We start from the raw sequence: 16,145 nt of genomic DNA, 5'->3' as shown, positions 1-16,145 counted from the left end.
AATAATCTCATTATCCTTCTACAGGGTCGCAGGCAAGCTGGAGCCTATCCCAGCTGACTATGGGCGAAAGGCGGGGTACACCCTGGACAAGTCGCCAGGTCATCACAGGGCTGACACATAGACACAGACAACCATTCACACTCACGGTCAATTTAGAGTCACCAGTTAACCTAACCTGCATGTCTTTGGACTGTGGGGGAAACCGGAGCACCCGGAGGAAACCCACGCGGACACGGGGAGAACATGCAAACTCCACACAGAAAGGCCCTTGCCGGCCCCGGGGCTCGAACCCAGGACCTTCTTGCTGTGAGGCGACAGCGCTAACCACTACACCACCGTGCCGCCGGAATAATAATAATAATAATAATAATTTTATATATTGGGTTTACATTGTAGGGCAGTATGCAGTTTCTGTTGCACTGGAATACTGGAACATTTTCAATAAGAAAATGGTAACATGAACTTCAAAACCATGCACAGAATAATCCCTTTGTTTGTCCTTCTATTCTTTTTCTCGACATACATGAAACTGTTCTGACAAGATTTTTGTGTGTACATTCTAATTGGGAGTGGTTGAAATGAGCTACAAATTAAATCTAAACAGGCTAAAAAAATAAAATAAAATAAACAACTTGCTTTATCCTTGCAATCTACAATTATGTTTGGATGGTCTGGAAAGTTAAAAAACAAAGTTTTTCTTTATTTTGAACAACTGAACTGCAGTAACCTTCATTTGTCTTCTCCAGATGGCAGTTTTTCGTTTGAATATTTTGTATACTTCAGAGAAAACTCTAAATGGTCAAAACAGCAGGTTTCAGATTGCGCCCTTCTCTAACACATTGTGCATCTCTCCTCATATTACCGCTGATCAATGGAGCCGATCAATGCCACGGAAGACGATGAGGCCTTTTTACCCTTTTACAAGCCCGTCCAACCACCATCATCCACCACAGAAATAGATGTAGTGCTAATCCAAGACATGATCTAGAAGTGTTTGGTTTGGGGGCAGGATGAAGAGAAATGATCCTACCCACAGGACATGATGATGAGGAGCCAAAAAAGTAAATAGCTTGGAGAGAAATTTGCAAAACACCAAAGCCAATTACTCAAATTAAGACTGCAGTGGTATTGAGTACCTGTATCATTGTCTATGGTTATGAATATATTTCCAATACTGTTCATTCAGAATATCCTCCATATCCTTTCCAAAAACAAACTATACAAATATGCCAGGCACTTCACTTAACAAGCCCGTTTTAATAAATCTTCTAGCAGTTTTCCTGACCAAATAATTTAACATTTGTCCTTCCAATACAATGTTTCACAGTAAAATAAATCAATGTCATGGACTTTACAATCACTAATTAGATGCCATAATATACCAAAACCTACTGTATTGGGTTACACAGTCATCACGGTGTATATTTTCCTTCTGTTCCACCCTTAGCTTAAACATTGCTCAAGTTACAATGTGCTCCCTTATCTCATCTGCCTTTCTGTTCAGTCATGTGAAATACCTTGAGGGAGAAACATGCATATGTTCTCATTACTGTGTCTTTTGGTGCTCAGTGCTCATTTCATTCATCACCAGCTTCTGTCTGCTTTAATCTTTAAACCTGCACCACACAGCTGGGTTTAAATATTGTGTCCAGTTCTACTCACCACCTGGACAATGTTGGCTCTGGTGCTGGACACTGGACAAAACCATCATCTCTCCAGAGAATTATCCCAGGAGAGACTTCCAAATCAAACCTCAGAGCCGGCTTTATTCTACATCCTAACATACAAGCTAATGTGCACACCACTACATGCCAACTCTTCTTTCTTTCTTTCTTTTTTTAAAGCAATTTATAGCTCTGAAACCCATGGCTTATCCAGTACAGCTCAAGTGTTTCCAATATTTTCAATATTCAAGACTTCCAATCTGTAACCTTGGCCTTCCATCATATGCCCAGCTTTTCAGCCTCTTGGCTGTCTGTGATGTTTGACTTCCAACAACCAAAACACACTAAATATTGGCTGAGAAAGACAACTAGAGCAGTCACCGATATGACAAAACATAGTTTTCCCAGTATATCTTGAAGCTCAATACGAGTGTTGTGATGATCGAAAAGACATTTTCATGTTTATAACCAGCAACACACTGGACATGTAAGCACACATGATGCCAAGCCAAAATTCATACCATTCAAAAGTTTTTACCTTGACTATCTCTCATTATTCTATCCACATTCACTGGATATGAGCAATCGCACAGTCTGATTGGCTACTCTACTATGAGGATATCAGCTGATATACCATGAGTAGAGAAAAACAAAAAGGTGGAGCATGCTGTTGAACCAACCGAGGACGAAATAAGAACTCTACTCAACAACAAAACCCCCAAAAATGGGAAAAAAGGCAACAAAATATGGAAAAAAGTATTTGATGGTAAGAACATATCTCTTTATTTTTCAAGAATTATTATTATAGCATTTTTCGCAAATTGCTACTGTCATTTCACCGGTATGTTTACATTCTAATCAGAAATAATTTTGTCGGACGTTTTGTATAACGTTTTTATTGATTGAATTTGCAAAAAAAATCAAAATCAAAATGCTCTGTTTCTCAAAATGCAGTGAATGTGGATAGAATAAAACAGTTATTCCACTCAATCTCCTTGTACATTGGTGCTTGAAAGTTTGTAAACCCTTTAGAATTTTCTATATTTCTGCATAAATATGACCTAAAACATCATCAGATTTTCACACAAGTCCTAAAAGTAGATAAAGAGAACCCAAGTTAAACAAATGAGACAAAAATATTATACTTAGTCATTTATTTATTGAGAACAATGATCCAATATTACATATCTGTGAGTGGCAAAAGTATGTGACCCTCCAGGATTAGCAGTTAATTTGAAGGTGAAATTAGAGTCAGGTGTTTTAAATCAATGGGATGACAATCAGGTGTGAGTGGGCACCCGGTTTTATTTAAAGAACAGGCATCTATCAAAGTCTGATCTTCACAACACATGTTTGTGGAAGTGTATCATGGCACGAACAAAGGACATTTCTGAGGACCTCAGAAAAAGCGTTGTTGATGCTCATCAGGCTGGAAAAGGTTACAAAACCATCTCTAAAGAGTTTGGACTCCACCAATCCACAGTCAGACAGATTTTGTATAAATGGAGGAAATTCAAGACCATTGTTACCCTCCCCAGGAGTGGTCAACCAACAAAGATCACTCCAAGAGCAAGGCATGTCACGGCCGGCGAGGTCACAAAGGACTCCAGGGTAACTTCTAAGCAACTGAAGGCCTCTCTCACATTGACTAATATTAATGTTCATGAGTCCACAATCAGGAGAACACTGAACAACAATGGTGTGCATGGCAGGGTTGCAAGGAGAAAGCCACTGCTCTCCAAAAAGAACATTGCTGCTCGTCTGCAGTTTGCTAAAGATCACATGGACAAGCCAGAAGACCACTGGAAAAATGTTTTGTGGACGGATGAGATCAAAATAGAACTTTTTGGCTTAAATGAGAAGCGTTATGTTTGGAGAAAGGAAAACACTGCATTCCAGCATAAGAACCTTGTCCCATCTGTGAAACATGGTGGTGGTAGTATCATGATTTGGGTCTGTTTTGTTGAATCTGGGCCAGGACGGCTTGCCATCATTGATGGAACAATGAATTCTGAATTATACCAGCGAATTTTCAAGGAAAATGTCAGGACATCTGTCCATGAACTGAATCTCAAGAGAATGTGGGTCATGCAGCAAGACAACGACCCTAAGCACACAAGTTGTTCTACTAAAGAATGGTTAAAGAAGGACAAACTTAATGTTTTGGAATGGCCAAGTCAAAGTCCTGGCCTTAATCCAATCGAAATGTTGTGGAAGGACCTGAAGTGAGCAGTTCATGTGAGGAAAGCCACCAACATACCAAAATTGAAGCTGTTCTGTATGGAGGAACGGGCTAAAATTCCTCCAAGCCGGTGTGCAGGATTGATCAAGTTACCGGAAGCGTTTAGTTGCAATTATTTCTGCACAAGGGGGTCACACCAGATACTGAAAGCAAAGGTTCACATACTTTTGCCACTCACAGATATGTAATATTGGATCATTTTCCTCAATAAATAAATGACCAAGTGTAATATTTTTGTCTCATTTGTTTAACTGGGTTCTCTTTATCTACTTTTAGGACTTGTGTGAAAATCTGATGATGTTTTAGGTCATATTTATGCAGAAATATAGAAAATTCTAAAGGGTTCACAAACTTTCAAGCACCACTGCACATGGCTTATAGCCGATTCAGCCCATGTACGACTCAGTTTCATGGAATAGCTGTTAATTGCACTACCTCAATCACAAATGTGTGGAAAACCTCCACATGGTCATCTATCCATCCATCCATTATCCACACTGCTTATCTGTCAGGATCATGAGGGAAGTTGGAGCCAATCCCAGCTGACTTCGGGCAAAAGGTGGAATACAGCCTGGGCAGGTCACCAATCTATCACAGAGCTAACACAGAGACAAACAACCATTCACACTCACCTGTCACACCTATGGGCAAGTTAGAGTAGCCAGTTGACCTAATCCACATGTCTTTGGATTGTTGGAAGAAACCGGAGCACCCAGATGAAACCCGCACAGGGAGAACATGCAAACTCCACACAGAAAGGCCCCAGTCCAGACCCAAAGCCTTCTTGTTGTGAGGCATCCACGTGGTCAAATGTGCTCAATTTCTACTATATCTAGTTTATGTTCATGTTTAAGTTAAAGCTCTTTCATGTGAAAAAGTTGAAAATTTTATTTAAAAATAAAATTCATGTCCAATTGCATAACAACACAATGCAGTTACAACCTAAGACATATAACATTCTGACCAAATTTTAAAGAATTATAAAATCAAATTGCTCTTTTATCACTGATGCCATTAATTTATTATAATGATGGCATTATAACAAAAATAACAATCATGAAATTAATGGGAAAAGAGTTATCACTGTGATTATCAGCTTCATCCTCAGCAGTCTAATTCCCATCACCTGAGATAAATTTTACTCAGGACATTTAAAGACAAGACTCATTGTTGTCTCCCCACTTGACTTATCTCTGTTCATGCTAACAGTGGTGAGAAAATAATCACTGAATAAATCCCTGTTTTTTTTGCTTTAAATATCTTGTCTTTTTAGTTGGTCATTTTAAAACATTTTCTGCTGTCAGCAGGGTGTCAAAGATTCATCAGAACCTCTCTGTTTTGATGATGTGACGATGTAGGAGCATTACTGACAATCTGACCACCACGATCTGATCACAAACTGAATAGATTAAGCTTAGGTCTGTTTAACAGTGACATGAAACCATACAAAAACTTGATCAAGTTGTTAAAGAAACACACGTAGCTCAGTGTAAGTAAGGTTTTAGACATCTTTTGGCAAACTGACTGCATTTATTGCTAGGTTTATTAAACTGGCTCTCTGTACTGCATGATCTTTGCAGGAAGATAACTAAGGCAAGGTTAAAAAGTGAAGAAAAATCTAAATAAAAACCAATTTTGACATAATTTTGGTAAACTATGGGTGTTCTTAAAGTAGAGTTGTCAACATATGTTATTTGGGAGGAAAAACTTTTTTTTTTGGTTGTTTCCAGATTTTAGCCATAACATCTGATAGGATGTTTTTCCAGAGTGCCACACAAATGTAAAAGGACTATTTAACACTGATGATCTCCAGTTTTTTTTTTGTATTAAAGGACTCTGGGTTAAGGCAGTTGATTAGTATACTGGAATCAAAACACTTAATTTCAAGCAGGCGTTTCAGTTCAGAAGGTCACACTTTAAAAAATAAAATGAGTTTTTCTGAGCAATACTATATAATTAGAGCATTATAAATAATTATTTAAACATATATAAAAATTGAAATGACATTTGAAAATATCCTAAAGCCTGAAACTATGTGCATTAAATCCATTCTGGGTACTGTTGTGCACCACTCAAAATGTGTCCTGAAAAGCAGAGATTTAGCCTGTAGCTTTGCTACACACTGTAAGCCATGCTGGCTCCATTCCAATACATGCTCTTATTTCTTTTACTTGCTATTTTACTCATCTTAAGAGCCATTCCAAAACTATCTGCACAGGTTAAGTGTGTAACAGGACCTCTACAAGTCCCAAAATGACTGTAGACTTAAAATGCATAACTTCCTCAACATGCATGTAATGCTATCTGATATGATTTCTTTTATAGCCTAGAAGGAATCTGCTTATAAATGTTAACAGGTTTGGTAGTATGCATAATATTACAATATGTCCAGTACAGTACATCTAAAATAACATTTGATTTGCTCCATTAAAATGGATTATACATTGTACACAACAGCTGTTAGCTAATTCACAAGCTTGCTAATTATCATACTAGCTAGATATCTAGCTCATAGTAAACTGATATGGCTGATGCAGAAGGGGAAATCATGTACAAATTGGCAACATTTCTGCAGTCACTACAAATGACTAATTTATTTGGATTTAAAAAAAAATAATCCACACCCTTGTGTAGTTGATACACATGTCTCAGTTGTGAGGGACAGCTAAAAACAGTAACATTCTCCACCCCAGCACCACCAAGCTGCCACTGTTGGGCCCTTGAGCAAGGCCCTTAACCCTATCTGTTCCAGGGACAGTGTATCATGGCTGCCCCTGTGCTCTGACCCCAGCTTTGTAACAAGCTGAGATATGCAAAGAAAAGAGTTTCACTTTGTTGTAATCTATATGTGACATAAATAAAGGCTTCTCCTCTTAAAGGCTCCTTCAATGTTACAGATCATGCGATGTAGCCTACAATCCCCAATCTTAATGCAAGTGGAGCGAGTAGTGCCTCACTAATGGCTAAAAAAGATGGCATTATGTCTTCCTACAAAGCAAGACCAAGAATAGGAGTTATATTTCTAAGCCAGATCAAGGAAAAGCTGTTTAACAGGTGAGGCTCTTATTAATGCTACTAACATAAATAAATAAATAAATAAATAAATAATAATGTTCCTTACTGGCAGATTTATAACCTCTCTTTTCCCAGTGTATGACTTTGTTCTCATATTGACTGTGTATATTTTTTCATATTTGTAATGCAGTGCCATGAGAATGTTCAATCAATACTAAGTGATAACAGTAGGCAGGCTGGCTGTGTGTGAACTGCGAATGTTTTTAGCAGAGATGTGTTATGATGGGGGGGGGGTCAGAGGACATTATAAATGGTAGAAAGGGAATACATGAACACAGCTGTTCAAAACACTCTCCAGAACTCTCCATGGATATACAGTATATCTCTCAAAACACTGACAAACTGAGAGGACAATGATGTGTTACATGGAGACGCTCCTGCAAGAGCATGCAAGGGCTGCATGGATAAATTTACATTTCAAGCAAAGGCAAGTTTCGATGGAATGTGCTCTGAGCAGGCCAAGTACTCAATTATGAGAGACACATTACCTCAATATATTTAATATTCACAAATCAAATCAAACTATTATGAATTACAAAATGCAGCCTATCTAGGATTTTTTATTCTGTAAGTTCTCTTTCATTCCTGATCTTAGACAATTGCTGAAGAAGAAAAAAAATCTAACATTTCAAAATAGTGTACATGCATAATTTTGAAACCAGTTATGTATTTGTCTTGTTTGTCCTTATTCATCTTTATATATCTTTATATTCATAAATTCATTCATTTTTATTCCTTTTATTTATCCTATTAGTTTTATTTCTTGTAGCTAATTTTAATATGATCAGTCCCTGTAAGAACACTATTATATCCAGTATTTAAAGCTGAAATGATATAAGCCTTCGATTAATTAGCTGCTCTGTGCTTACGCAATTTAATAATGTGATAAGCAGATATTACAAGTAATTATATTGTAAAGTAAGCATTTTTTCCAAACACTATACACATTTTTTTAAAGCTCAAATACTAATTAACACTTGGTATATCTAATCTCTTAATATAAATTGCCTTATCTTCTTTATTTGTTTAGTTGTTTTGCATAAGGAGTAATTAGTGTCGGGACTAAGTGCCAAAAGTTAATGAACAGGAGATAAGAAGGTGTTTAATTTGCAAAAAAAAAAATGTGCTTTTTCTCACAACATTAAAAAAATCATGTTTTTCACTTAATTCCTAACTACTCAGAAAAAAAGCTGATTAAAATAAAGAGTGCTATTTTTTTTTTTTATAGAAAATGATGCTGTTACAAAATAAAGCATTCTGTGCCAGGAAAGATCCAGAATCAGGCAATGTTAATTGATTTTGAGAAGCAAACGTGAGGGAAATTGCAGTGTAAATGATGACAAAAGTCTGCATTTTGACAGCTGATTTGAGTGAGTGCTGACTTTGAGTGATGGCTAGTGCTCGAACTCCTTCTCTCTTGCTTCCTCTCCTTCTCTCCCTCCCTCTGCTATGTGTCCTAAATCAATATCTATCAACGATTTGAAATTAAACCCAGATTAAATCCCAATTTCATCACGGGGAGTCACGTCTGGAGAGATTCGTTTAATTATATCAGTCTGCGGAAGGAGAATCGAAGTTGTTCTTCACCTTTAACCATCTCACTGAAATGTCAAGCGAGCCAAAAACAATCTCCCACCAGTTTTGGTACCATTTCTGTAATCCCAAGTGTGAGTGATGAAAACAGTGACTGTCAAAGATGATGTTTTTCTGGTATGGGGATAAAATAAATCAGAAAAAGAAAGAAAAAAAAGACTGCACCACTTTACAAATCTCCAAAACCACCTGAGAGAAGATTGCCTTTGAAAAGTGGTGTACCTTGGACGATGAGATGAACTTTGGTGGACTCTGGCTTCTTGTTTGTGAGGATGGAGCACACATATGGCCCTTCATCATGCAAGTTCACATCCAGGATCTTTATACTGTACTCTGTCACTGCTGTGTTATTCAGCAAGACCACTCGCGGGTCCAGAGACCATTTCTCACTCCCTGTGAAGAGGATAGTGGTACGGTTCAGCCAAGCTACTCTTGATACCTTGCTGTCCACATTGCATCTGAAACACAAGAGAAAATAGAATTAAGTCATGAAACAGTGCATCTACTTGTTGTCAGTTTTGTTGGGACCAATGGCCTTGTTTGGAATTGTAGTAATATTTCTTCATCAGTGAGTAAAGGAAAGATATTTTTCTTTGTTTTGAGAAAACATCTCTCTAGCATCCACCAAAAACAGTATCATGTTATATTTGAGGATAAGTCGATTCAGACAGAATCTAGACTTCAGTCAAGTGAGCACACTTGTAAAACATTGCAAACTGTCTTCACTTGACAGAATTAATTTCGAAAGAATAAGTGATATACAGTGTGGTATAAGCAAGAAAACGGTTAAACTATTTTTGATTTTCATTTTTATTAGCAAAAAAAAAAAAGAGCTTGCTTTTATTTTGCTTATACTGACTACGGTGTGACCTGCGAGCTGGCCTAGTGGTTAGTGTGTCGGCCTAGTGGTTAGTGTGTCCGCCTCTCGATTGAGAGATCTCGGGTCTACTCGGGTCATACCAAAGACCATCATAAAAATTTTACCTACTTCCGTTTGGCAAGGCACGCTGCTATACAGATGCGAGTGGGGAGTCAAACTCTTGTGGTTACCAGAGGACCAGCCCCCCATTGTAACCCTAGCTGTATAATAGGCGAGATGCCTAGGGTTATAGAAATGGAGATTGGTGCCGCCCAATGTGCCTTAAGGGCCTGATTAGTACTGGGACGGGAGACTGCCTGGAAAGACCAGGGCATGGTGCGGGAGGGACTTTGACTTGAATATGGCATGACTGTGATGCAGCATTAATACAAAACTGTAGGCTGGGTATTATAACTAATCACAGCCACACTGATATTCAGTATTTAAAGCATGTTTTATAAACAGGAAACTAATATCGAGTAACTGACGTTTTGAACATAAAATGGCCAAATGTTCTGGGGTTTTGGTTTGTTTCTTTGTTTTTTTTTTTTCTTTTTTGCTCCGCTAGAAGAAATAAATACCAAAGAAGTTACACTTATTGGTTAGCTCACTCACATTAATTTATACATTCTTGTTAAAGGGTGTTTCCAGTGCAATCCTTCTTCATCTGATGAGCTTTCATATTTTAAGACAAAAGTTATATTCCTAAAAATGATCATGTGCCATGTCTACTGATGATATCATTAACACTACTGTAGTAACATTTTCAAACTAGGAAATGGAATCTTATGTGGCAAACACAGACAAGCGGAGTGATAAACACAGACCAATCAAATTAGTGGACCAGAACTAACTGTTGTATAATGAATAATAAACACAAATCACAGTTAAATGTAAATGTGCCCTTGGTCAGTTATGAGATAATTCACAGAGTTGGAACCTCACTTCATAAGCAAAAATGTTTCAAAACACAAGATATCTAAAGAGTCACATAATGGACATAAGCCAGAACTTATTTATTTATTTATTTATTTATTTTAGAAGCACTTAAAGCTGTGAGGTGCATTTATGGTACATGCGAGTGCAAAGCAGAAGAGTATAATTAGAGTACATACTTGGACCTTAAGGATTATTATTGTACCTTTTGAGGGTATATTTATATTGCATCTTGTGGTACAAAATGTACCTGCACAGATTTTTCCCAGAAATGACAATCAAGGGACTATAAAGGGACAAAGAAATAAGCGACAGGGATAAACACAACCCAATGTTTTTGTGGTTATTAAGGTCAGATATAAAGAATGTTTCCGTGTATTCTAACCAAGCAGGCTACCAGATCACCATCCACATGCACAGCTTCAGTATGTGCAAAATATATAATGCAAAATATATTCATATAAAATAAAATAACTATAAAATAACATCTTAAATGCATAATGATATACTCTGGCCACAATCTGATTAAATTCATAATAGCTTCACAATTGACTTTACACTTTGTTTCTCATCACAAAGAGTGTAAAACATTGTGCATTTTTAGTTGGTATGAAACAAAAGAAATAATAAATTGCTACAAGCAGAGGTTTAATATTGTAAACAAAATGCACTGTAGGTTCACCATATCTAAAATTATTTAAAATATTATAAATTCTCCCTAAAATTTGATTGAATAATGTCTTTGACATGGGGAAAATTATCTATTGAAACATAATGAGCTCTGTAGCAGCGCCTGAGGCATCATTTTAACTGGAACTTGAGCTTCAAAGTTGGCTAAAATGACTGCATTTTGTGTCCTCTGTCTCGGGTACTGTAGATCACAGTGGCTCAGGGCTGGGGTTGTTTGAAAGAAACTGAAGAGCTTTGTTTTAAATGCTGTAACATGGCTATATAAGCTATAATGCATGTCGGTCATTGTGATATAGGGCTATCTATATGGGTTGCACAGACTGGGACAGTGAAATTGCATTAAATTTATAAACATTATGTGAATTGTACATAATAATAATAATAATAATAATAATAATAATAATAATAATAATAACTTGTATTGTTTATAATTATATCTAATTTTATATAATATAATTATAGTGGGCGGCACAGTGGTGTAGTGGTTAGCACTGTCACCTCACAGCAAGAAGGTCCTGGGTTCGAGCCCAGTGGCCGACAAGGGCCTTTCTGTGTGGAGTTTGCATGTTCTCCCCATGTCTGCGTGGGTTTCCCCCACAGTCCAAAGGCATGCAGGTTAGGCTAATTGGTTGATCTAAATTGATCATAGGTGTGAATGTGAGTGCGAATGGTTGTTTGTCTCTATGTGTCAGCCCTGCGATGACCTGGCGACTTGTCCAGGGTGTACCCCGTGTCTCACCCATAGTCAGCTGGGATAGGCTCCAGCTTGCCTGCAACCCTGCACAGGATAAGCGGCTAAAAATGATGGATGGATAATTATAGTGTGTTTAACAAAGTCAAGCTTGCTTTACAAAATCCATAACTCAGAAATAAATAGTACAAAATAAACATGACAAACATGAATCAGAATTAATAGATGTGACAAAAAAATGAATAAAGGGACAAGACAAATGCCGAAATTACCTATAGAGGATGGATATTGCAAATTTTGAGCAGTATTCTGCATTACATACAACCACCATTTGCTCTAAATCTATGCATATCTATATAAATAGCATGTTATGTCAAAAATACTTCATTCTATGTGAATCTATCATATGGATGGAGAGGAGCAGAAAATAACATGGTCTGCTGACAACCAGAAACACACTTTCTCCCATTCAGTAGTACTCATGATAAGAAGAGGACACTGGAAAATCAATTACTTTTGCAACTGCTCAAAAAAAAAAAAACCAACACTGATAAAAAGTGCCACGTTTACAGAAAATTTTCCTGTAATAACCATTTTGCTGGTTTTGTATCATCCATTTTGGATGCAAGTGATGCTGATAGATTTTGAAATGCAAATGTAAGGGAAATTGCACGGTCAAGGATAACAAAAGTTTATAGTCCACCATAAGGCAATAGAATGGACCCAGAAATCAGCTTCCGTAATGCTACAACTTCAGCAGTGGAGCTCGTCCACTCCGCCCCCTCCACCCCAGGGAAACCCTGAAATAGGCTTGCGCCTGCCAAGCACATAGCAGAGACGCCTCCTCAGAGCTCTATACTGTCCTTGCTTATCAGTAAAGAGCAGAGGATGCACAAGGTAGCAGGCCAGTGCGACTTGGCCAGGTAGCTGGTGACACTTACAATGTGTTAGAAAGCTCAATGACGCTTACAATATGCCGCAAAGATTTCCATCCAAGCACTGCCAGGTCATTTACACGTGCATGCCTATAATACCCCTCAGGCATGCTTTATTTTCCCTCTCAAGGACAAATTTACAAAAAGGTCAAAAGAATTAAGCGGATTATCTAATACCCCCATCCTCCACTCCCTCAAAAAAAAAAAAAAGCCTTTCGGAAAGAGTGTGCGACTCTTCAAGGCAACGATGCACTGTAAAAAAAAATCTTGTCAAATTTACAGTGAAAAACTGGCAGCTGTGGTTGCCATTTTTTCACCGTAAAAAATACAGTGACAGTGTATATGGCTTTACGGTAAGGTATATCAACACTTGTAAAAACAACAGTTTGAAAATGTTCAATTTTACAGGTATTCAATGTACAATAATCAATACATAACTGTTAATTTTACGGATATTCATTGTACAATAAAAAATGATTCAAAATGATGGTTACAAGCAATGAGCTACTAGACAGATGTATGTTTTTTTTAGAATTTTTTTTGGGCTTTTTTCACCTTTATTGGTTAGGACAGTGCAGAGACAGGAAATGAGCTGGAGAGAGAGACGGGGAGGGATCGGGAAATGACCTCAGGTCGGAATCGAACCCGGGTTCCCGGATTCATGGTATGACGCCTTAGTCGACTGAGCCACAATGGTGGGCGTTTTTTTTAATTTTTTTAACAGGGCAATGATGTAATTTTAACTATCACATTCTGTTTTAGTATTACAGTTTGTCTGTGTTTAAACAACAATTTGTAAATTCTACAAAAAAATATGATCAATTCAACATATTCTTACTGTTAAATTAACAGTGGTATTTGGTTAGGAGTTTTACAGTATATTGATGTAAATTACACACTGCTTCATTGTTTTTGTATTTACAGTTTTTTTATGTCATGATTTTACATAAATTCACTGTTAATTCTACGGACATTTTTTACAGTGTGCATCATGTGAAATGGATGCTTTTTCAGGATATTCTTCAAAGGGATGAGCTCATCCGGAGACTGCTAATCTGCAAGACTGAAAGACAACTTGGAGGACTGGAGGAATACAAAAACACCCGATTTAGCTCCATTTAGTGTATTTGCGCACACTTTGTATTTTTTGTGTCAGAATTGTATATCTGCAGAAAACTCATTTTAGACCTGGCTTGGCACTAACCTTAAATATTCAGTGTTTATTAAGCTGTACATCTTACAGTGCATATTGTGATGAAGGTTCCAGGTAACATTTCAGTGTTGTGGCCCACTATTTTTTGCAAACATCTGCTTTATTCTAAGCATACTAAATCATACTAACTAGAAAGGACATTCCCCAGATTTATTAGGTCATTAATTCAGTATGCAGAGGCCTCCTTCATCAAATCAAGGCTGTTCATCCAGGCATGTCTTAATGTGTCCCATGATGATAAGTAATTCTCCCACCTGCTGCCTGTAATTCTAGCACCACTTCTAACATGATGGCTAGGCTTTAATTCACTAGCACCAGTCTAGTATTGTTGCTATAGCCAGGAAAAAGGGTTGTCTTTTTTTCATGAAAGAAAAAAAAAATAACCAAGGTCATACTACAATTTCATCAAGTCAACTTTTTGTCACCATTCTTGTGTTCTTCAAATAAGGCTCTTCTCTAAAAGTATTTAAAGTCGAAAAAAAAAACCCTCCATCTAAGTCACAAATTTTGAAAAGTAACAGCAGTTTCCTTGAAGGCACTGTCTCCATTATCGAGCACTGACAAGATGAGATCAAGCCTCATTCACTAGAATAATGGCTCTGTCACACTGCTACCATGCAGTCTAGCTAATGGATCGTCAGGCACCTTGGTATAGGGTCGTTAATATAAAGAAACATCCCCACTGATCATGTACACCCCATGAAACATAGATGGATAAACCGATACATTCTAAATTGTCTTTATGCACAGACAATACTGAAATTCTCTAAGAACTTAAACTCATCATTTCCATTGTGTGACTGTATGAACCAAATTAACTTCAACAATACTTGCTTGTGTACTATGTATCTAATACTATTATATAACTATTTTTTCTCATATTTTTAGTAATATTGTACATAAGAAACTCTGATATGGCATCATATAATAGTGTTTTCCACACATATGTGATACTTGGTGAAGGGGGCTCCAGAGTGGCACAACAGAAAGTGTTTGCCCATTTGTCCAGTGATCACAAGTCGAATCAATGATGTTACATTACTATGGCTGCTAATCCAACAGAGTAAAACTGACTGTGCTCTCTGGATAGCAGGGGTAGCATACTCTCTCTCCTGTCAATCACAGTTACCCCAGCCAAATGCAGATATTGTGAGCTCATATATGTGGAAGAGGGCAAGTACTGCTTCACTTCAAGTGTGCCTTCACATGCCACAGTGAATGCACATTGTTAGCTTTTATCCTCCTTGGTTGGTAGGTGCTATATGATAGGACAGAGCTGTCTGGTGGGAGGGAACCGTGAGATAATTGGGTGGTGCATTGAAGTATGTTGTTATGTGCCCAAACATCCTTTGTCACAAAAGAAAAAGCATTTTATAGCATTTTACTTGGGAATCCATTCCCTGATCAGTTGGCTTGTTTCTCAAACATTAATGACATGAATGCAGCATAGAGTCTAGGGAGGAAGAACAAAGAGAACAAAAGAGGGCAGATAAAGGCAACATAAACTTATAAGAGATATGATGTGTTAAAATATAGAGACACACGTGGTATATTATTCTCCTTTCCAATTAATGCTTTCATGTTATTTACAAGGATGGCATGGTGGTGCAGTGGTTAGCACCATTGTTTCAAAGTGGCGGACTGGGGCCTTTGTGTGGGGAGTAGCATTGCTCCAGTTACTGGTAAGTTACCATTACTGGTAAATTTTACATTCATAATGGCCCAGTATCATCATTTCACAAATTTCTGCAGTTAACATTACTGCATTTCACCACGTTTCACTATACTTTGAAATATGCCTTTAAGAGCTCGCCCTTTAAGACTAAGCCAGCAGCTTGTAGGCATGATACACTAACAGTGGAAGAGCTCTCCCTCCAACCAGTGACCATGACACACTGCTTCAAGTTATCTAGCTAAGTTTGGGAAGATGCTATGGATTTAGTCACTGCTTAACGAACTAGTGAGATTAGATTGCTGAAATTTGTCGAGAAACAAGGCTCTCTGAGCGAGATATGATGATATTTCTCCTTTTAGGGCAAGTGATGGTGAAGAGGTGGAGTCCCCGATACACCTTTGTGCAAACAGTGGCTCAAGTCATGTGTCGCAGGAGGAGACAATATGTAACCTGAGGAATCATCTGATGCATGTACAGTTGTGGTCAGAAGTTTACATACAGTGACATGAATGTCATCTTGGATATGAATATCATGGCAATATTTGGGCTTTCAGTAATTTCTCTGAACTGTT

General features: G+C 37.6%; 1 protein-coding gene across 1 annotated transcript in view; it reads right to left on the bottom strand.

The window, feature by feature from the left end:
* opcml (opioid binding protein/cell adhesion molecule-like) overlaps nucleotides 1–16,145 on the bottom strand; it is a 354,049-nt gene that overhangs the window by 225,552 nt on the left and 112,352 nt on the right. Inside the window, exon 2 of the mRNA XM_060908985.1 lies at nucleotides 8,797–9,032. Within this exon, the coding sequence (XP_060764968.1) occupies nucleotides 8,797–9,032 (236 nt within the window). The remainder of the gene's footprint in view (nucleotides 1–8,796; nucleotides 9,033–16,145) is intronic.

The sequence above is a fragment of the Neoarius graeffei genome, chromosome 25 (assembly GCF_027579695.1).
Source record: "Neoarius graeffei isolate fNeoGra1 chromosome 25, fNeoGra1.pri, whole genome shotgun sequence".
In the NCBI taxonomy this organism is placed as follows: domain Eukaryota; kingdom Metazoa; phylum Chordata; class Actinopteri; order Siluriformes; family Ariidae; genus Neoarius; species Neoarius graeffei.
Note: the sequence above shows the minus strand (reverse complement) of the source record. Positions and strands in the feature narration are given on the sequence as shown.